This window comes from Phoxinus phoxinus, assembly GCF_949152265.1.
Source record: "Phoxinus phoxinus genome assembly, chromosome: 17".
Lineage (NCBI taxonomy): Eukaryota > Metazoa > Chordata > Actinopteri > Cypriniformes > Leuciscidae > Phoxinus > Phoxinus phoxinus.
This window is the reverse complement of record NC_136892.1, coordinates 33,589,571-33,612,951: the sequence shown is the minus strand read 5'-3', so window position 1 is coordinate 33,612,951 and position 23,381 is coordinate 33,589,571. Positions and strand designations below refer to the sequence as shown.

The 23,381-nt window shown below is 44.6% G+C and overlaps 1 protein-coding gene across 1 annotated transcript in view; it reads left to right on the top strand.

Moving 5' to 3' along the window:
- The window catches only part of tmem38b (transmembrane protein 38B), a 32,023-nt gene extending 9,972 nt beyond the window's left edge, over positions 1 to 22,051 (top strand). The window contains exons 3-6 of the mRNA XM_079585695.1: positions 3,514 to 3,698; positions 13,447 to 13,534; positions 16,240 to 16,357; positions 20,224 to 22,051. Of these exons, the coding sequence (XP_079441821.1) occupies positions 3,514 to 3,698; positions 13,447 to 13,534; positions 16,240 to 16,357; positions 20,224 to 20,457 (625 nt within the window). The 3' untranslated portion in view covers positions 20,458 to 22,051. The remainder of the gene's footprint in view (positions 1 to 3,513; positions 3,699 to 13,446; positions 13,535 to 16,239; positions 16,358 to 20,223) is intronic.
- Positions 22,052 to 23,381: the final 1,330 nt, after the last annotated feature.

The following is a 23,381-nucleotide window of genomic DNA, read 5'->3' as shown; positions in this document are numbered from 1 at the left end:
TCTTATTCTTCGGTATCTGCAAACATATTCTCTCGTCCTCTGAATACGAAATATTTTGTCTGTTTGAAAACTGCGCGCGCTGCCGGCGAACGTAAAAAAAAAAAATCAGCAACAGCCAGTAGCGAATACAATTTTGAGGTGGCACCCGGGGTGGCCAATCGGATGTCAGGGGTGTCCAGTGCCCCCCCGGACACCCCCCTGGCTCCGCCACTGGTCGTGACGTTTCGACGGTTCTCTGACGTCCCGCCACACCTTTGGACTTCATCATCACGCAAAGCGCCTCGATCCCTCTTCAGGGAACCGAGGTTACAGTCGTAACCCGAGGCGGTATCTTTTTTTTAGTTAAGAGTTTAAATGACACAATTTATACTTTATAATTCACAATTACGACTATTTTCTGGCAATTCCGAGTTTATACCTCATAATTTTGAGTAGAACAATGTCAGAATCGCAAGTTATAAACGCGAAATTGCAAGAAAAAAGTTGCACCTTTTATATTTCACAGTTCTTAGAAATAAACTCACAGTTGCAAGAAGAAAAAAGTAAAAATGGCAAGAATGTTAGTTTAAATGTCAAAATTTGTACTTTATAACTCGCAATTTACAACTTTTTTCTTGCAGTTGTTAGTTTGTACCTCAAAATTAAATAAAAAGACCCAATTGCTAAAAAAAAATCAGAATTGCAAGTTTATATATATATATGTAATTGTGAGTTTAAATTTATACTTTATAAATCGTAATTAATAATAATAAATTTTATTTATGATGCACTTAACATTTCCATATCTCAAAGTGCTACAGTAACAGGGGGTTAAAAACAGTCCCAAAGTGTCACAAAAACAATAAAATAGCAATAAAACACCATAAAGTTTAAATTTAAAATCATGAAAGTTAAAAGGCCTTTTGAAATAAAAATGTCTTTAGGCCCTTCTGAAAAAAAATTCTGAGTTTATATCTCACAATTAAATAAAGTCAGCATTGTGAGAAAAAAGTCGCAGTTACCTTTTTATTATTCAGTGTTTAAATTTCACAATTTGTACTTTATAATTCACAATTCCATCTTTTTGCTTGCAATTCCGGGTTTATACCTCACAATGTTGAGGAAAAATGTCAGAATTGCAAGTTATAAACACAATTGCAAGATAGTTGCAGTAAACTTTTTTTAATTGAAAGTTTAAATCTCACAATTTGTACTTTATAACTTGCAATTTACGACTTTTTACTTGCAGTTGTAAGTTTATACCTCATAATTTACTAAAAAGTCAGAATTGCAAGAAAAAAGTCAGAATTTCAATTTTATATAAACTTTGAAAAATGTTCCTTTTTAATTGTTTAAATTTATGCTTTATAACTCATTCTGAGTTTATATCTCACAGTTCTGACTTTTTTTCTTGAGATAGGAAATTGTGAGAAATAAACTCGCGATTTCAAGAAAAGGTCAGAGTTAACGAGCTTCTATATCAATCAGGCTTCATTTTCTTTATGCATATTATAATTTCTTCGGTTGAATGAGATTTTTTTTCCAAATTATCGTTCTAACCAAAAGCAAAACATTGTGACACATTATAACAATGTGGAAAATGTGTTTAATTGCCATTAAAAAAAATTCTCAATGGAAAATATCTCAAATAGGCTTTATTATGCAGAACATAATCTTGTTTGTCTGTGTTCTGTGGTGAGGATGAGCAGTTTTCCTCCGGGCTGAGATCAGATCAGTGTGACGGCGCCATCTAGAGGCCTCCCGTAAACATGCACTGAAGTCAGATGTGCTGGATGATCGTTTATAGGCTTTTATAACGGCCTTAATATAATAATGTCAAAGTAGTTTACATGTAGCCTTCTATTAATATTCATGCTATCATATTGAATTATATTCTTCATATCAAAAATTCAATATGTTGAATTATTATGAAGAAAGTCAGCAGTAGTGGAGGAAACGATGAAACACTGAAACGCATTTCAAAGTCTCTGACATTTCAGAAAGAAACCATCATTCACAGGAGCTGCGCTTACCATAATTAATAGCCAGCATCGCAAATTATGCTAATGGATATTTAAACGAGCACTTACTGCTGCTGTGAGGGACAGAGATGGGCAATTAGCAGTGTGTGTGTGTGTGTGTGTGAGAGAGTGTGTGTGAGAGAGTGTGTGAGAGAGAGAGTGAGTAAGTGTGTGTGTGTGTGTGTGTGTGTGTGAGAGAGTGTGTGTGAGAGAGTGTGTGTGTGTGTGTGTGTGTGTGAGAGTGAGTGAGTGTGAGAGAGAGTGTGTGTGTGTGTGTGTGTGTGTGTGTGTGTGTGTGTGTGTGTGTGTGTGTGTGTGTGTGTGTGTGAGAGTGTGTGTGTGAGAGTGTGTGTGTGAGAGTGTGTGTGTGAGAGTGTGTGTGAGAGAGTGTGTGTGAGAGAGTGTGTGAGAGAGTGTGAGAGAGTGTGTGAGAGAGTGTGTGTGAGTGAGTGAGTGAGTGAGTGTGTGAGTGAGTGAGTGTGAGTGAGTGAGTGAGTGAGTGAGTGAGTGAGTGAGTGAGTGAGTGAGTGAGTGAGTGAGTGAGTGAGTGAGTGTGTGTGTGAGAGTGAGTGTGTGAGAGTGAGTGTGTGAGAGTGAGTGTGTGAGAGTGAGTGTGTGAGAGTGAGTGTGTGAGAGTGAGTGTGTGAGAGTGAGTGTGTGTGAGTGAGTGTGTGAGTGTGTGAGTGAGTGAGTGAGTGAGTGAGTGAGTGTGTGAGTGAGTGAGTGAGTGAGTGAGTGAGTGAGTGTGTGAGTGAGTGTGTGTGTGAGTGAGTGTGTGAGTGTGTGAGTGAGTGAGTGTGTGAGTGTGTGAGTGAGTGAGTGAGTGAGTGAGTGAGTGTGTGAGTGAGTGTGTGAGTGTGTGAGTGAGTGTGAGTGAGTGAGTGAGTGTGTGAGTGAGTGAGTGAGTGAGTGAGTGAGTGAGTGAGTGAGTGTGTGAGTGAGTGAGTGAGTGTGTGAGTGAGTGAGTGAGTGAGTGAGTGTGTGAGAGTGAGTGTGTGAGAGTGAGTGTGTGAGAGTGAGTGTGTGAGAGTGAGTGTGTGAGAGTGAGTGTGTGAGAGTGAGTGTGTGAGAGTGAGTGTGTGAGTGAGTGTGTGAGTGTGTGAGTGAGTGAGTGTGTGAGTGTGTGAGTGAGTGAGTGAGTGAGTGAGTGAGTGAGTGTGTGAGTGAGTGTGTGAGTGTGTGAGTGAGTGTGTGAGTGAGTGAGTGAGTGTGTGAGTGAGTGAGTGAGTGAGTGAGTGAGTGAGTGAGTGAGTGAGTGAGTGTGTGAGTGTGTGAGTGAGTGAGTGAGTGTGTGAGTGAGTGAGTGAGTGAGTGAGTGAGTGTGTGAGAGTGAGTGTGTGAGAGTGAGTGTGTGAGAGTGAGTGTGTGAGAGTGAGTGTGTGAGAGAGAGAGTGTGAGAGTGATTGTGTGAGTCTTTGTGAGAGAATGTGTGTGTGTGTGTGTGTGTGTGTGTGTGTGTGTGTGTGTGTGTGTGTGTGAGAGATAACACTAATAAAGTGTGTATTATCTGCAGGTATCTGGTGTTTTACTGTCCTCTGGATGCCGTTTACTCGCTGGCGTCGGTCTGGCCCGTTCGACTGGTCTTGACGGGGATGAAGGAAGTGACACGTACATGGAAGGTTGTGGGCGGAGTCACTCAAGCAGGCAGGAAGTACAAAGATGGCCTGTTCGTGATGATCGCAGTGGGCTGGGCTAAAGGTGTGTGTGTGTGTGTGTGTGTGTGTGATGATCGCAGTGGGTTGGGCTAAAGGTGTGTGTGTGATGATCGCAGTGGGCTGGGCTAAAGGTGTGTGTGTGATGATCGCAGTGGGCTGGGCTAAAGGTGTGTGTGTGTGATCGCAGTGGGTTGGGCTAAAGGTGTGTGTGTTTGTGATGATCGCAGTGGGTTGGTCTAAAGGTGTGTGTGTGTGTGTGATGATCGCAGTGGGTTGGGCTAAAGGTGTGTGTGTGTGTGTGATGATCGCAGTGGGTTGGGCTAAAGGTGTGTGTGTGTGTGTGATGATCGCAGTGGGTTGGGCTAAAGGTGTGTGTGTGTGTGTGTGATGATCGCAGTGGGTTGGGCTAAAGGTGTGTGTGTGTGTGTGATGATCGCAGTGGGTTGGGCTAAAGGTGTGTGTGTGTGTGTGATGATCGCAGTGGGTTGGGCTAAAGGTGTGTGTGTGTGTGTGATGATCGCAGTGGGTTGGGCTAAAGGTGTGTGTGTGTGTGTGATGATCGCAGTGGGTTGGGCTAAAGGTGTGTGTGTGTGTGATGATCGTAGTGGGCTGGGCTAAAGGTGTGTGTGTGTGTGTGATGATCGCAGTGGGTTGGGCTAAAGGTGTGTGTGTGTGTGTGATGATCGCAGTGGGCTGGGCTAAAGGTGTGTGTGTGATGATCGCAGTGGGCTGGGCTAAAGGTGTGTGTGTGTGTGATGATCGCAGTGGGCTGGGCTAAAGGTGTGTGTGTGTGTGTGATGATCGCAGTGGGCTGGGCTAAAGGTGTGTGTGTGATGATCGCAGTGGGCTGGGCTAAAGGTGTGTGTGTGATGATCGCAGTGGGCTGGGCTAAAGGTGTGTGTGTGTGTGATGATCGCAGTGGGCTGGGCTAAAGGTGTGTGATGATCGCAGTGGGTTGGGCTAAAGGTGTAAGTAAGTAGTAAGTAAGCTTTATTTATATAGCACCTTTCACAGGTATAAGGCCACAAAGTGCTTCACAATAAAAACATTTATATCATAAAAATATACAAAATAAAACCATAAACAGAACATGATCATATCAACCCACAAGCAGCTAATTAAAAGCCTGTACAAATAGATGAGTCTTTAGTCTGCATTTGAAAGCATCAACAGAGTCAATAGAGCGCATAGATGAAGGGAGGTCATTCCACAACCTAGAAGCAACAGCCTGAAAGGATCGGTCACCTCTAGTACGATAGCGAGTGCGCGGAACCGTCAGCAGATTCTGATCCACAGACCTTAGAGCACGCACAGGGGTATAGCGCTGAATCAAATCACTAATATAAGAGGGAGCCTGACCATGCAAAGCTCTAAAAACTAAAACCAAAATTTTAAAATGTATCCTATGAGACACTGGTAGCCAATGAAGTTCTTTTAGGATAGGGGATATATGAGACCTCCTATTAGTACGTGTCAGAATTCTAGCTGCAGAGTTTTGTACTAATTGCAGTCGAGAGAGCTCCTTCTGGTTTAGGCATGAAAATAAACTATTACAATAGTCTAAACGAGAAGACACAAAAGCGTGAATGATAAGCTCCAAATCATTTTGTGAGACCATGTTTCTAATTTTTGAGATTTTTCTTAATTGAAAGAAGCAATTTCTCGTCAGCTGCTTGCAGTGCTGCACTAATGACAAGTCTTTGTCCAGGATGACTCCCAAATTTCTAAGACTTGATTTAGCAGACTGGCCTAAATCACCCAGGTATTTTTTAATCCCAGGGATTGCATCCTCAGGGGCAATAATCAGTGTTTCTGTTTTGTCTGCATTTAGCTGCAGAGAGTTAACACTTAGCCATTCTTTCATTTCCACAAGACAAAGCAGCAAGGAGTGTAACTTACAGATCTCTGTTGGCTTAAAACTGCAGTATAGTTGGATATCATCCGCAAATAGGTGAAAAGAAACATCGCTGAACTTTTGTATGATCTTTCCCAGGGGGATCAAATACAACAAAAATAAAACCGGGCCCAAAACAGAGCCTTGAGGCACTCCACAAAGCAAATCCGCAGACTCCGACCTTATTTCGTTAGCTGTAACACTGAAGCTACGCCCAGATAAATATGAGGAGAACCACTTCAGAACTGACCCTGACATCCCTACTTGATCCCTCAATCTTGTCAGCAAAATCTGGTGGTCAACAGTGTCAAAGGCCGAGGACAGATCTAAGAGAACTAGAACAGTGTGTTTTCCAGAATCAGCAGACATCATAATGTCATTTGTCACTTTCAGTAAAGCCGTTTCGGTAGAGTGTTGTTTACGAAAACCGGACTGAAATGGCTCATGGATGTTATTTTTGTCCAGGAAAAATGTCAACTGCTCGCAGACTACCTTCTCAATGATCTTAGATAAAAGCGGGAGCTTAGAAATAGGCCTGAAACTATTAAAATCCGACGGGTCCAAACCAGCCTTTTTCAGTAGTGGCTCCACTATAGCATGCTTGAAAGCATCTGGAAAAACACCAGCAGACAGCGAGAGGTTAACCATTTTGGTTACACAAGGGCCAATTTCCTCAAACACTTTTTGGAAAAGCCTAAACGGAATGACATCCGATGAACAGGAAGATGGCTTCATCCTGGTCACCAATTTAGAAATATCAGCAACCGTCACAGTCCTAAAAGTGGACCACATGTTGGAGACTGGTGTGTGTGTGATGATCGCAGTGGGCTGGGCTAAAGGTGTGTGTGTGTGTGTGATGATCGCAGTGGGTTGGGCTAAAGGTGTGTGTGTGTGATGATCGCAGTGGGTTGGGCTAAAGGTGTGTGTGTGTGATGATCGCAGTGGGCTGGGCTAAAGGTGTGTGTGTGTGTGTGATGATCGCAGTGGGTTGGGCTAAAGGTGTGTGTGTGTGATGATCGCAGTGGGTTGGGCTAAAGGTGTGTGTGTGTGTGTGTGATGATCGCAGTGGGCTGGGCTAAAGGTGTGTGTGTGTGTGATGATCGCAGTGGGCTGGGCTAAAGGTGTGTGTGTGTGTGTGATGATCGCAGTGGGCTGGGCTAAAGGTGTGTGTGTGTGTGATGATCGCAGTGGGCTGGGCTAAAGGTGTGTGTGTGTGTGTGATGATCGCAGTGGGTTGGGCTAAAGGTGTGTGTGTGATGATCGCAGTGGGCTGGGCTAAAGGTGTGTGTGTGATGATCGCAGTGGGCTGGGCTAAAGGTGTGTGATGATCGCAGTGGGTTGGGCTAAAGGTGTGTGTGTGTGTGATGATCGCAGTGGGCTGGGCTAAAGGTGTGTGTGTGATGATCGCAGTGGGCTGGGCTAAAGGTGTGTGTGTGATGATCGCAGTGGGCTGGGCTAAAGGTGTGTGTGTGATGATCGCAGTGGGCTGGGCTAAAGGTGTGTGTGTGTGATGATCGCAGTGGGCTGGGCTAAAGGTGTGTGATGATCGCAGTGGGTTGGGCTAAAGGTGTGTGTGTGATGATCGCAGTGGGCTGGGCTAAAGGTGTGTGTGTGATGATCGCAGTGGGCTGGGCTAAAGGTGTGTGTGTGTGTGATGATCGCAGTGGGTTGGGCTAAAGGTGTGTGTGTGTGTGATGATCGCAGTGGGTTGGGCTAAAGGTGTGTGTGTGATGATCGCAGTGGGCTGGGCTAAAGGTGTGTGTGTGTGTGATGATCGCAGTGGGTTGGGCTAAAGGTGTGTGTGTGTGATGATCGCAGTGGGCTGGGCTAAAGGTGTGTGTGTGTGATGATCGCAGTGGGCTGGGCTAAAGGTGTGTGTGTGTGTGTGATGATCGCAGTGGGTTGGGCTAAAGGTGTGTGTGTGTGTGTGATGATCGCAGTGGGTTGGGCTAAAGGTGTGTGTGTGTGTGTGTGTGTGATGATCGCAGTGGGCTGGGCTAAAGGTGTGTGTGTGTGTGATGATCGCAGTGGGCTGGGCTAAAGGTGTGTGTGTGTGATGATCGCAGTGGGTTGGGCTAAAGGTGTGTGTGTGTGTGGTGATCGCAGTGGGTTGGGCTAAAGGTGTGTGTGTGTGATGATCGCAGTGGGCTGGGCTAAAGGTGTGTGTGTGTGTGTGATGATCGCAGTGGGTTGGGCTAAAGGTGTGTGTGTGTGTGTGATGATCGCAGTGGGTTGGGCTAAAGGTGTGTGTGTGTGTGTGTGATGATCGCAGTGGGCTGGGCTAAAGGTGTGTGTGTGTGTGTGATGATCGCAGTGGGTTGGGCTAAAGGTGTGTGTGTGATGATCGCAGTGGGTTGGGCTAAAGGTGTGTGTGTGGTGATCGCAGTGGGCTGGGCTAAAGGTGTGTGTGTGTGTGTGATGATCGCAGTGGGTTGGGCTAAAGGTGTGTGTGTGATGATCGCAGTGGGTTGGGCTAAAGGTGTGTGTGTGTGTGTGATGATCGCAGTGGGTTGGGCTAAAGGTGTGTGTGTGTGTGTGATGATCGCAGTGGGCTGGGCTAAAGGTGTGTGTGTGTGTGATGATCGCAGTGGGCTGGGCTAAAGGTGTGTGTGTGTGATGATCGCAGTGGGCTGGGCTAAAGGTGTGTGTGTGTGATGATCGCAGTGGGCTGGGCTAAAGGTGTGTGTGTGTGTGATGATCGCAGTGGGCTGGGCTAAAGGTGTGTGTGTGTGATGATTGCAGTGGGCTGGGCTAAAGGTGTGTGTGTGTGATGATCGCAGTGGGCTGGGCTAAAGGTGTGTGTGTGTGTGTGATGATCGCAGTGGGTTGGGCTAAAGGTGTGTGTGTGTGTGTGATGATCGCAGTGGGTTGGGCTAAAGGTGTGTGTGTGTGTGTGATGATCGCAGTGGGTTGGGCTAAAGGTGTGTGTGTGTGTGTGTGATGATCGCAGTGGGCTGGGCTAAAGGTGTGTGTGTGTGTGATGATCGCAGTGGGCTGGGCTAAAGGTGTGTGTGTGTGTGATGATCGCAGTGGGCTGGGCTAAAGGTGTGTGTGTGATGATCGCAGTGGGCTGGGCTAAAGGTGTGTGTGTGTGTGATGATCGCAGTGGGCTGGGCTAAAGGTGTGTGTGTGTGTGGTGATCGTAGTGGGCTGGGCTAAAGGTGTGTGTGTGTGTGTGTGATGATCGTAGTGGGCTGGGCTAAAGGTGTGTGTGTGTGTGTGTGATGATCGCAGTGGGCTGGGCTAAAGGTGTGTGTGTGTGTGATGATCGTAGTGGGTTGGGCTAAAGGTGTGTGTGTGTGTGATGATCGTAGTGGGCTGGGCTAAAGGTGTGTGTGATGATCGTAGTGGGCTGGACTAAAGGTGTGTGTGTGTGTGATGATCGTAGTGGGCTGGGCTAAAGGTGTGTGTGTGTGTGATGATCGTAGTGGGCTGGGCTAAAGGTGTGTGTGTGTGTGTGATGATCGTAGTGGGCTGGGCTAAAGGTGTGTGTGTGTGTGATGATCGCAGTGGGTTGGGCTAAAGGTGTGTGTGTGTGTGATGATCGTAGTGGGCTGGGCTAAAGGTGTGTGTGTGTGTGTGATGATCGTAGTGGGCTGGGCTAAAGGTGTGTGTGTGTGTGGTGATCGTAGTGGGCTGGGCTAAAGGTGTGTGTGTGTGTGATGATCGCAGTGGGTTGGGCTAAAGGTGTGTGTGTGTGTGATGATCGTAGTGGGCTGGGCTAAAGGTGTGTGTGTGTGTGTGATGATCGTAGTGGGCTGGGCTAAAGGTGTGTGTGTGTGTGATGATCGCAGTGGGCTGGGCTAAAGGTGTGTGTGTGTGTGATGATCGTAGTGGGTTGGGCTAAAGGTGTGTGTGTGTGTGATGATCGTAGTGGGCTGGGCTAAAGGTGTGTGTGTGTGTGATGATCGTAGTGGGCTGGGCTAAATGTGTGTGTGTGTGTGTGTGTGATGATCGCAGTGGGCTGGGCTAAAGGTGTGTGTGTGTGTGTGATGATCGCAGTGGGCTGGGCTAAAGGTGTGTGTGTGTGTGATGATCGCAGTGGGCTGGGCTAAAGGTGTGTGTGTGATGATCGCAGTGGGCTGGGCTAAAGGTGTGTGTGTGTGATGATCGCAGTAGGCTGGGCTAAAGGTGTGTGTGTGTGTGTGATGATCGCAGTGGGCTGGGCTAAAGGTGTGTGTGATGATCGCAGTGGGCTGGGCTAAAGGTGTGTGTGTGTGTGATGATCGTAGTGGGCTGGGCTAAAGGTGTGTGTGTGTGTGATGATCGCAGTGGGCTGGGCTAAAGGTGTGTGTGTGTGTGATGATCGTAGTGGGCTGGGCTAAAGGTGTGTGTGTGTGTGATGATCGCAGTGGGCTGGGCTAAAGGTGTGTGTGTGTGTGATGATCGCAGTGGGCTGGGCTAAAGGTGTGTGTGTGTGTGATGATCGCAGTGGGCTGGGCTAAAGGTGTGTGTGTGATGATCGCAGTGGGCTGGGCTAAAGGTGTGTGTGTGTGTGTGATGATCGCAGTGGGCTGGGCTAAAGGTGTGTGTGTGTGTGTGTGTGATGATCGCAGTGGGCTGGGCTAAAGGTGTGTGTGTGTGTGTGTGTGATGATCGCAGTGGGCTGGGCTAAAGGTGTGTGTGTGTGTGATGATCGCAGTGGGCTGGGCTAAAGGTGTGTGTGTGTGTGATGATCGCAGTGGGCTGGGCTAAAGGTGTGTGTGTGTGTGTGATGATCGCAGTGGGCTGGGCTAAAGGTGTGTGTGTGTGTGATGATCGCAGTGGGCTGGGCTAAAGGTGTGTGTGTGTGTGTGTGATGATCGCAGTGGGCTGGGCTAAAGGTGTGTGTGTGTGTGTGATGATCGCAGTGGGCTGGGCTAAAGGTGTGTGTGTGTGTGATGATCGCAGTGGGCTGGGCTAAAGGTGTGTGTGTGTGTGTGTGATGATCGCAGTGGGCTGGGCTAAAGGTGTGTGTGTGTGTGATGATCGCAGTGGGCTGGGCTAAAGGTGTGTGTGATGATCGCAGTGGGCTGGGCTAAAGGTGTGTGTGTGTGTGATGATCGCAGTGGGCTGGGCTAAAGGTGTGTGTGTGTGTGTGATGATCGCAGTGGGCTGGGCTAAAGGTGTGTGTGTGTGTGATGATCGCAGTGGGCTGGGCTAAAGGTGTGTGTGTCTGTGATGATCGCAGTGGGCTGGGCTAAAGGTGTTTGTGTGTGTGATGATCGCAGTGGGCTGGGCTAAAGGTGTGTGTGTGTGTGATGATCGCAGTGGGCTGGGCTAAAGGTGTGTGTGTGTGTGTGTGATGATCGCAGTGGGCTGGGCTAAAGGTGTGTGTGTGTGTGATGATCGCAGTGGGCTGGGCTAAAGGTGTGTGTGTGTGTGATGATCGCAGTGGGCTGGGCTAAAGGTGTTTGTGTGTGTGATGATCGCAGTGGGCTGGGCTAAAGGTGTGTGTGTGTGTGATGATCGCAGTGGGCTGGGCTAAAGGTGTGTGTGTGTGTGTGATGATCGCAGTGGGCTGGGCTAAAGGTGTGTGTGTGTGTGATGATCGCAGTGGGCTGGGCTAAAGGTGTGTGTGTCTGTGATGATCGCAGTGGGCTGGGCTAAAGGTGTGTGTGTGTGTGTGATGATCGCAGTGGGTTGGGCTAAAGGTGTGTGTGTGTGATGATCGCAGTGGGTTGGGCTAAAGGTGTTTGTGTGTGATGATCGCAGTGGGCTGGGCTAAAGGTGTGTGTGTGTGTGTGATGATCGCAGTGGGCTGGGCTAAAGGTGTGTGTGTGTGTGATGATCGCAGTGGGCTGGGCTAAAGGTGTGTGTGTGTGTGTGATGATCGCAGTGGGCTGGGCTAAAGGTGTGTGTGTGTGTGATGATCGCAGTGGGCTGGGCTAAAGGTGTGTGTGTGTGTGTGATGATCGCAGTGGGCTGGGCTAAAGGTGTGTGTGTGTGTGTGATGATCGCAGTGGGCTGGGCTAAAGGTGTGTGTGTGTGTGTGTGTGATGATCGCAGTGGGCTGGGCTAAAGGTGTGTGTGTGTGTGATGATCGCAGTGGGCTGGGCTAAAGGTGTGTGTGTGTGTGATGATCGCAGTGGGCTGGGCTAAAGGTGTGTGTTTATCATGTGCTCTGGAGTCTAATTACACTCATCCATCTTTGTGCGGGTTTTCATGTTTTTTCTTCTGTTCGGATATCGAGCGCTTTGTTGCATCAGGATGTGACAGTATTCTTGGCTTGACATTTTAATGTTTAAAAGCTCAAGGTTATTTTTCAGAATTTCATCACACTCATTATTAAACCCATGATGCATTTCACCCCGCCGTCCTTCAATTACACAGAGAAAAGGTTTGAAATATCAAGAGGTCGAGGTGACTGTAATTACGGCTGGCGCTGAAATGATAAAAGTTTGAGAGAGGAAACGCATCAGCCCGCGGAGCGGCAGAACCGAACGCATACATGAATGTCCATCAACAATTCACTGAATTATCACACTTCTGCAAATTTGGAAGAAAAGCATGATGTTTCATAATTTGATTCCAGCTAACCAAAATATGTTCTAAGAGTGTCTTGCTAACGTCCCCTTTAAGTTCTGAAACCTTGTGAACGTTCAAAGTGTTTTTAAATGTTTAAAACAATTTAGTTTTCTTGGTTATGTGAACGTTAAGGGAACATTCCATTGTATCATTCTTCAAACATGAGTTCGTTAAAATTGAGACAAGAACCCTAGAGTTGAGTATAGAACCACATTGAACCTTTTTGGCTAGAAAAGTTCTTTAAAATTGAGTCTAGAATCACATTGAACCTTTTTGTCTGGAAAGGTTCTTTTAAAATTGAGTCTAGAACCTCATTGAACCTTTTTGGCTTGAAAGGTTCTTTAAAATTGAGTCTAGAACCACATTGAACCTTTTTTTGGCTGGAAAGGTTCTTTTAAAATTAAGTCTAGAACCACATTTAACCTTTTTGGCTTGAAAGGTTCTTTTAAAATTGAGTCTAGAACCACATTGAACCTTTTTTTGGCTGGAAAGGTTCTTTTAAAATTGAGTCTAGAACCTCATTTAACCTTTTTTTGGCTGGAAAGGTTCTTTTAAAATTAAGTCTAGAACCACATTTAACCTTTTTGGCTTGAAAGGTTCTTTAAAATTGAGTCTAGAATCACATTGAACCTTTTTGTCTGGAAAGGTTCTTTTAAAATTGAGTCTAGAACCTCATTGAACCTTTTTGGCTTGAAAGGTTCTTTAAAATTGAGTCTAGAACCACATTGAACCTTTTTGGCTGGAAAGGTTCTTTAAAATTGAGTCTAGAACCACATTGAACCTTTTTGGCTTGAAAGGTTCTTTTAAAATTGAGTCTAGAACCTCATTGAACCTTTTTGGCTTGAAAGGTTCTTTAAAATTGAGTCTAGAATCACATTGAACCTTTTTGTCTGGAAAGGTTCTTTTAAAATTGAGTCTAGAACCTCATTGAACCTTTTTGGCTTGAAAGGTTCTTTAAAATTGAGTCTAGAACCACATTGAACCTTTTTGGCTGGAAAGGTTCTTTAAAATTGAGTCTAGAACCACATTGAACCTTTTTGGCTGGAAAGGTTCTTTAAAATTGAGTCTAGAACCACATTCAACCTTTTTGGCTTGAAAGGTTCTTTTAAAATTGAGTCTAGAACCTCATTGAACCTTTTTGGCTTGAAAGGTTCTTTAAAATTGAGTCTAGAACCACATTGAACCTTTTTGGCTTGAAAGGTTCTTTAAAATTGTGTCTAGAACCCTAGAGTTGTATATAGAACCACATTTAACCTTTTTGGCTTGAAAGGTTCTTTAAAATGAAGTCTAGAACCACATTTAACCGTTTTGGCTGGAAAGGTTCTTTAAAATTGAGTCAAGAACCCTAGAGTTGTATACAGAACCTCACTGGACGTTTTTGTGCCTGTAGGTGCGGGCGGAGGCCTCATCAGTAACTTTGAGCAGCTCGTTCGAGGCGTCTGGAAACCTGAAACCAATGAACTACTGAAGATGTCATAGTAAGAGTCTCAAATGCCTCATGAAGCTCCTGAAACACATTAAACTTACTGTGTGTGTCCATAGACATGTATAAAGGCTAGATGGCTCAAGGCGGAGTCAGCTGTGTCGTCACTTGGCGTCCATCTTAGGTCAGGAGACTGCGCTGCTGCTCCCTGCTGCTGTGGACGGAAGGTGAGTGACAAATGCTCGTAACTTGCTGAATTCTTGACGGATTTACAAACGGTTTGGTTTATTACAAACCTTATTAACGTGGCTATGATTTGTGCTGATGCCGATGTTTAAATTGTAGCTTCACGTTTTGAGAAACGCTTAACATTGCAGCGTAGCTGTGTGTTTCATGGCATCCCTGACGTTTATGACACACCAAGCCGTTTGAAAATCGGTTGAAAATTGAGCAAAATATAGTTATTTCAGCACTACATGCACAATAGACTTTAATGTTATAACTGGACGAGCGGTGCTGTCCTAAGATGGCCGCCGTGTGACGTCGTCGGGTCCCATTGGCTCTCAGCGCCGGTAAGCCATCTAGCCTTTCTATACATGTCTATGTGTGTGTCTGTCTGAAACGCTTCCTGTAGCTCAGTGGTAAGAGCATTGCGTTAACAACGCAAGGTTGTGAGTTCGATCCCAGGGGATTGCACATACCTATGTATAAATGTATAGGATAATGCAATGTAAGTCGCTTTGGATAAAAGCGTCTGCCAAATGCATAAATGTAAATGACATCTCAGAGTGTCTTTGAATCAACCTGTATTTCGCTGATATGTAGTGCATGTACAGTATGAGGTCAGATGTGTCTGAGTGTGAAAATTTGCAATTTTTAAAAAATAGATAGAGAGTGTCTAATTTAGGGGTGTACTGACACAAATTTGATTCGATTCAATTTCAGTTCATAAGCTTGCGATTTGATCCTAGATCGGTTCAGTTTGATTAAAAATTGAGTCCCCTAGAGTTCTATATAGAACCCAATTAAAAATTTTGGCGTAAAGGTTCTTTAAAGCTACACTAAGATTTCTGTCTTAGCAAAAATCACTTTGTTCTTTCAAAAAAAATTGATGTGCTCATTAATGTATAATTACTTCTACCAATTAATCAAGTATTCTCGTAAGCGTAGAATCTGCCATTTATAATACATACGGGTGAGCTGCTCGAATGGCGGAAGCCATGTTGCGCCTCCATCTTGAAAACACTCAGTGGCACCGTGACGAATGCGAGCGGGAGATTACTCGCGACTGCCGGCAGATTTGAAATAATAGGCCACCGTAGGAGTTAAAACGCCCTCGGAATGGGAGGGGCTAGAGAGTAATATTCAGTTGGTAGTCATATCCGATTTCACCGCTAGATGGGAGTAATTCCTACACAGTGTAGCTTTAAAATTGAGTCAAGAACCCTAGATATGGATTCATTTGGACACATATATCAGGAACATGTAAATAGTCTCAGAGAAAAACATCTCTCTGAACTAATGATGGCTGGTGCCACAAATAATGTCACACATCTCAGACTACAAGATTGATTCATCAAAATGAGAATCTATATTTCTAACCCAGTCCTAGTAGACTGTAATGTCTCTTAGGTTCTCCAGTATGACAGACAGATGTGAACCGTCTCATAAAGGAAATCCACTATTCCTCCGTTAATTAATTTACATGTTAATGTTAACGTTATAAAGCAGTTTGGAGTGTTTTGCATTATTGATGGAGTTTTTGACGAGTCTCTCGAGTGCCTCTTATTCGTTGTGCTTTTCGTGTCCAGAGTCTCCTTCGCTCTGAATAATAGCGTGCGGTCCCATAATCTTCAGCCGACTCTTGTTGTCATGGTTTTTGTGCGAGTGGCATTTAAAAAGGTTTGTGTGTGAGAATGCAGGAGAGTAAGCGTCGCTCTGAAGACCAGAGGGATTTCACTGGATTTATGTACAGAAGAAAACACTAATAAAAAAAAATCGACTTTCAGAGGCCGTTTTGGTACATGAGAAATTAAAATATCATTTGTAGTATTATATACACTATCTGTCAAGAGTTTTGGATCGGTATGATTTTTTATGTTTTTAAATGAATGTAAAACATGTTTTCTATGTGAATATACAGTAAAGTGTCATTTATTCCTGTGACCAAATCTGAGTTTATCATCATTACTCCAGTCTTCAGTGTCACATGATCCTCCAGAAATCAGTGTAATATGAGGATCTGATGTTTTCAACACTGATAATAATAATTAATGTTTTTTGAGCATCAGATCCTCATATTATACTGATTTCTGAAGGATCATGTGACACTGAAGACTGGAGTAATGATGCTTTGATCACATGAATAAATTACACTTTAAAATATATTAAAATAGAAAACAGTTATTTTAAATTGTCATAATATTTAACAATATTACTGCTTTTTGTTGTTATCAAATAAATGCAGCCTTTGTGAGCAGAAGAGACTTCTTTTAAAAACATAAAAAAATCTTACCGATCCAAAACTCTTGACTGGTTGTGTATATATATATATATAATTTTCCTAGGCCGGTCACTGTTGGCCACTGCTGTATTTGCAGAGTGACGTCAAACTCGGCACATTAATGTTGAATGTGTGTCGCAGACGTGTGTTAATTGTGTTATAGAATCTCAGAGCTGTTATATTTAAGGCTCACTGAACTCCTCGTCCTTGTGTGACCTTTGACCTGTGTGTGTGTGTGTGTGTGTGTGTGTGTGTAGCCCGACCAAGGTCACCCTGCTGGGATCGGTTCTGTTCTCTCTCCAGCAGTGCCGCTTCCTCCCGATGCAAACACACCACCTGATCTTCATCTACACACTCTTCATCGTCACCAATAAGGTTTGTTGTTTGTCGTTTGGTTTCAGACTGAAATAAAACATCTCTGGGTGTCATGAATCTCATGCATGACTAATAAAGAGTTTTTCATTTAAATTTGATCAAATAAAGGTAGCCATGGTGAGCAGAACAGACTTAACATTGTAATTATAATAATATTTCACAATATTACTGTTTTTTTGTATTTTCAATCGAATAAATGCAGCCTTGGTGAGCATAAGAGACTTCATACGAAAAAACTTTTAAATGGCAGTTTATATTTACAAACTTTTATGTTAGATGCGATTAATCCATTCGCCAGCACTAAATAAAACCCATGCAAAAGCAAACTCTGCATGAGAAACTATCCCACAATGCACTGCGCACAACCGGCGACAACTTTTAATTGTGTTGAGTATTTGATTAGAGTGAAATGCAAAATAGGATTAGAAAAAAATATCAGGAAGCAATTTACTGAATCAAACATGATCATGTGACTTTGTTTTAATGCACTCTTAAAGCATTATTGGCAGTTCATTCGCAGCTCGTCTTCCAGTCAAACGAGGCTGATGTTTGATTGATGGTGTTTTAATTAGACAGACGTCTGGGTGAATGTAGCGAGCGAGCTGCTAAAGCTCATGAACCGTGCTCCTCGTCTCTTTGCCCTTCAGTAGAGATGATGATCCGCAGCTGTCGTGACGCTCTTGCACGTTTTTTGCATCATTTTCATGTAATTGCATCATTCTGCTTTAAAAAGAGTGAAGTTCTTCAGCGAGACTGACGGCAGATCAGAGTTCTTCTGTGAGCTCGGAGACGTCCTCTCGCTCTCTCACATGACCTTCCAGATCTGTGTTTCACATGTAGAATTATTAGTATAGGCCTTATCACACTTCTGCGTTCGAAACAAAGAAGAACTGTGTCATAATATTCCGAATCCAACGCATATTTTGTGATTTTAAAGGGGAGCGCACAACAATGTGTGTGTGCAATACGTCAGAATCTTATTTAATTGCAGAACTGCATGAATACAATACAAACAACATATCACATTAAAGAGCATGTGTTCAGAATAGAGTTATGATCCGTATGCATGTGTTCAGATTATAGTTATGATCCATATGCATGTGTTCAGATCAGAATAGAGTTATGATCTGTATACATGTGTTCAGAATATAGTTATGATCTGTATACATGTGTTCAGAATAGAGTTATGATCTGTATGCATGTGTTCAGAATATAGTTATGATCTGTATACATGTGTTCAGAATATAGTTATGATCTGTATGCATGTGTTCAGAATATAGTTATGATCTGTATACATGTGTTCAGAATAGAGTTATGATCTGTATGCATGTGTTCAGAATATAGTTATGATCTGTATACATGTGTTCAGAATATAGTTATGATCTGTATACATGTGTTCAGATTATAGTTATGATCCGTATGCATGTGTTCAGAATATAGTTATGATCTGTATGCATGTGTTCAGATTATAGTTATGATCCGTATGCATGTGTTCAGATTATAGTTATGATCCGTATGCATGTGTTCAGAATATAGTTATGATCTGTATGCATGTGTTCAGAATATAGTTATGATCTGTATGCATGTGTTCAGATTATAGTTATGATCCGTATGCATGTGTTCAGATTATAGTTATGATCCGTATGCATGTGTTCAGAATAGAGTTATGATCTGTATGTATGTGTTCAGATTATAGTTATGATCCGTATGCATGTGTTCAGATTATAGTTATGATCCGTATGCATGTGTTCAGAATAGAGTTATGATCTGTATGTATGTGTTCAGATTATAGTTATGATCCGTATGCATGTGTTCAGATTATAGTTATGATCCGTATGCATGTGTTCAGATTATAGTTATGATCCGTATGCATGTGTTCAGAATAGAGTTATGATCTGTATACATGTGTTCAGAATAGAGTTATGATCTGTATACATGTGTTCAGAATAGAGTTATGATCTGTATGCATGTGTTCAGAATAGGCATGTGCCGGTATCACTTTTTCATGCTGCGATTAATTGAGAGAGCATTTATCACGGTATACGGTATTATCACGATATTGTAATTTTACAAGAGAAACAGGTTAAAAAAAAGAAACAAACTTCAGTTTTGTCCTTTTAGTAACTTTAATAACTTTTTAATGAACTAAAAGTAACTCAAACATTTAAATACAAATAAATATAAATAAAACAATATAAAATATAAAAGTAAACTGAACAATTCCTTTATCCTTTATCTCCCTGAATTGCAGTGGATGGTTGTCACGAATATGAGCGAACATGTTAGACGTGTTCCCTTGTTTTGCAGCCACTTTCCGTCCACATGTCTTACAGTCCCTACACACCGGACGCGAATAGCGCGTCAGGCGCGAGTGATTTCAATGTTAAGTCAATGCAAAGACGCGTTACACGCGTGTTTTACGCGCGTAACGCGTCTTTGCATTGACTTAACATTGAAATCACTCGCGCCTGACGCGCTATTCGCGTCCGGTGTGAACGCACCATTACACAAAGGGAAACTGTCTTCGATCAGCAATCCCTCTGCATTTTTTTGGAACCCAAAATATTTCCAAACATCTGACTTTACCCTTTTTGAAGGGGGATAAATTGTCGGCAGCGTTCCTCCTTCCGCCATTCTTCTTCTTCATGTGAGAATTTGAATGTGGCGTCAGTGGCCGTGGCGCGCACTGCGTGCAGTTTGATTCTACATAGCCCCATTCACACAGCACTTTGAACCCGGCAAATTGCCGGCAAATTGCCGGAACGCCTTCTGTGTGAACGCAAACACGACCCGGGTTTAATGCCGGGATCGATGCCGGGTTGGGGACCTAGTAACATTGCCGTGTTCAGACCCGGAACGCGCGCTGTGTGAACAAAAGCCAGGACAAATGCCGTAAGGGGTGTGTCGTAGTGATGATGCACGAGCCTTCGCAATGACAGTTATCGTGCGACTCTGTTACTCTGTTAGAAGAAAGTTTGTGTTCGTCATCGATACAAGAAAGAACGAAAAGATGTCTGCAAACTGGACTGAAGCAGAGACCCGAGAGCTCCTTGCAATCCGCGCCGAAGCTGAGATCGTTCGCCAGCTTTGTGGAACGGTACGTGATGCGTTAGTGTACGACCGAATCCGAAAAAAAATGATCGAGCGTGCGTACCTTATGCGTCTATCCGGGACATACCCGGGTTGTGTGTGAACGCGCTCTCTGATTCCGGCAAATCACTGGCAGTGTGAATGAACCATTTTCAAACGAACCCGGGTCAAATCCCGGGTCACTTTATCCGTGTATTTTCCGGAATCTCTGTGTGAAAGGGGCTTATGTGACGTGAACACTGTTTACATCCGGGTGCGCTCACGTGTTCTGCGCAGCATATACGCAGTGTTTGTTCAAGCGGTTGATGGAAAATAAGCTATAATGCACGTTCTAAAAATAAAAATTCGGATCTATTATTTTTTACGGTATTTTGAAGTGCTCACGATAACAATATCGTGTATATTCATTATCGTGATTTATCGAATTACCGAAAATCGGCACATGTCTAGTTCAGAATATAGTTATGATCTGTATGCATGTGTTCAGAATATAGTTATGATCTGTATACATGTGTTCAGAATAGAGTTATGATCTGTATACATGTGTTCAGAATAGAGTTATGATCTGTATACATGTGTTCAGAATAGAGTTATGATCTGTATACATGTGTTCAGAATAGAGTTATGATCCGTATGCATGTGTTCAGAATATAGTTATGATCTGTATGCATGTGTTCAGATTAGAGTTATGATCCGTATGCATGTGTTCAGATTATAGTTATGATCTGTATGCATGTGTTCAGAATATAGTTATGATCTAATCTCTGTGGTTTCAGATGCGGATGATGATGATGGGTTCTTCATCGTATCCATTCTCATCGCTGGAGTCTGTCCTCTACAAGACTCTGTTTGTTCGACCTCTGACCTTTTCACCCCTGACTGACTCGACCCAGGGTTCAGATCAAACCTCGAAAAACAGCTCGATTTCTGATCAGATCAGAGATCAGAAGAGCGCAAACACGGACCAAAGAAACCCGGAAGAGGCCGAAAACGCCAAAAAGAAAGATTGAGGACGAATGAAAGATTGAGGACGAATGAGAGATTGAGGACGAATGAAAGATTGAGGACGAATGAAAGATTGAGGACGAATGAAAGATTGAGGACGAAAGAGAGATTGAGGACGAAAGAAAGATTGAGGACCAAAGAAAGATTGAGGACGAATGAAAGATTGAGGACGAATGAAAGATTGAGGACGAATGAAAGATTGAGGACGAAAGAGAGATTGAGGACGAATGAAAGATTGAGGACGAATGAAAGATTGAGGACGAAAGAAAGATTGAGGACCAAAGAAAGATTGAGGACGAATGAAAGATTGAGGACGAATGAAAGATTGAGGACGAATGAAAGATTGAGGACGAATGAAAGATTGAGTACGAATGAAAGATTGAGGACGAATGAAAGATTGAGGACGAATGAGAGATTGAGGACAAATGAAAGATTGAGGACCAAAGAAAGATTGAGGACGAATGAAAGATTGAGGACGAATGAAAGATTGAGGACGAATGAAAGATTGAGGACGAAAGTGAGATTGAGGACGAATGAAAGATTGAGGACGAATGAAAGATTGAGGACGAAAGAGAGATTGACGACGAATGAAAGATTGAGGACGAATGAAAGATTGAGGACGAAAGTGAGATTGAGGAGGAATGAAAGATTGAGGACGAATGAAAGATTGAGGAGGAATGAGAGATTGAGGACGAATGAGAGATTGAGGAGGAATGAGAGATTGAGGACGAATGAAAGATTGAGGACGAATGAAAGATTGAGGACGAATGAAAGATTGAGGATGAATGAAAGATTGAGGACGAATGAAAGATTGAGGACGAATGAAAGATTGAGGACGAATGAAAGATTGAGGATGAATGAAAGATTGAGGACGAATGAAAGATTGAGGACGAATGAAAGATTGAGGACGAATGAAAGATTGAGGACGAATGAAAGATTGAGGACGAATGAAAGATTGAGGACGAAAGACAGATTGACGACGAAAGAAAGATTGAGGACGAATGAAAGATTGAGGACGAATGAAAGATTGAGGACGAATGAAAGATTGAGGACGAATGAAAGATTGAGGACGAAAGAGAGATTGAGGACGAATGAAAGATTGAGGACGAATGAAAGATTGAGGACGAATGAAAGATTGAGGACGAAAGACAGATTGACGACGAAAGAAAGATTGAGGACGAATGAAAGATTGAGGACGAATGAAAGATTGAGGACGAAAGACAGATTGACGACGAAAGAAAGATTGAGGACGAAAGAAAGATTGATGACGAAAGAAAGATTGAGGACGAAAGAAAGATTGATGACGAAAGAAAGATTGAGGAAGAAAGAGAGAAACGGTTTTCCTGTGTGTGAATTTTCTACACGATTCCTGCTGATGATTTTAAATGCACGAATGCTCTTTTTATCTGAATGTCTTGTACATATTTGCTATTCTGAAGTGCTTCACAGAAAATTCTATTCTATTCTATCCTGCAATGACTATGATAATATATTTTATATAATTTATAATGAATTTATGAATGCAATCACTCGAAATGGAATGCTGGAATGTTTACTGTACGTTTTGAATGTAGAAATAATATAATTCACTGGTTCTGATTCGTCTGTTTGTTGTCTGTGAGAAAAACATTAACATTTCTCTGCAAAAAAATGTTTAAAGGGATACTTCACCACTGAAAAGATGAATGTGTATTTAAATTGGGTCATGCATGTAGTAGAAATGTGAAATTATATTAGAAGTTGGTGACTTCTAGACTGAGAAAAGCCAGAAAATTGTGGATGAAAGACAACAACTCCCAGAATGCACTTGCTTCGCTGCCCTACGAGACCACGCCTACCGGTTACAGAGGCCAGTATCGGAAGAATTGAGCCTATACAAATAGGTATTTATACCACCGGCGGGTCTCGCTCCTCTGCTCCGGCCGCCTCTGGCTCCTCGTCCGCGGCTGTTCCTCCTGACCGCCGGCGGGTCTCGCTCCTCTGCTCCGGCCGCCTCTGGCTCCTCGTCCGCGGCTGTTCCTCCTGTCCGCCGGCGGGTCTCGCTCCTCTGCTCCGGCCGCCTCTGGCTCCTCGTCCGCGGCTGTTGCTCCTGACCGCCGGCGGGTCTCGCTCCTCTGCTCCGGCTGCCTCTGGCTCCTCGTCCGCGGCTGTTCCTCCTGACCGCCGGCGGGTCTCGCTCCTCTGCTCCGGCCGCCTCTGGCTCCTCGTCCGCGGCTGTTGCTCCTGACCGCCGGCGGGTCTCACTCCTCTGCTCCGGCCGCCTCTGGCTCCTCGTCCGCGGCTGTTCCTCCTGACCGCCGGCGGGTCTCGCTCCTCTGCTCCGGCCGCCTCTGGCTCCTCGTCCGCGGCTGTTCCTCCTGTCCGCCGGCGGGTCTCGCTCCTCTGCTCCGGCCGCCTCTGGCTCCTCGTCTGCGGCTGTTCCTCCTGTCCGCCGGCGGGTCTCGCTCCTCTGCTCCGGCCGCCTCTGGCTCCTCGTCCGCGGCTGTTGCTCCTGTCTGCCAGTGGGTCTCGCTCCTCTGCTCCGGCCGCCTTTGGCTCCTCGTCCGCGGCTGTTCCTCCTGTCCGCCGGCGGGTCTCGCTCCTCTGCTCCGGCCGCCTCTGATTCCTCGTCTGCGGCTGTTCCTCCTGTCCGCCGGCGGGTCTCGCTCCTCTGCTCCGGCCGCCTCTGATTCCTCGTCCGCGGCTGTTCCTCCTGACCGCCGGCGGGTCTCGCTCCTCTGCTCCGGCCGCCTCTGGCTCCTCGTCCGCGGCTGTTCCTCCTGTCCGCCGGCGGGTCTCGCTCCTCTGCTCCGGCCGCCTCTGGCTCCTCGTTCGCGGCTGTTGCTCCTGTCTGCCGGTGGGTCTCGCTCCTCTGCTCCGGCCGCCTCTGGCTCCTCGTTCGCGGCTGTTGCTCCTGTCCGCCGGCGGGTCTCGCTCCTCTGCTCCGGCC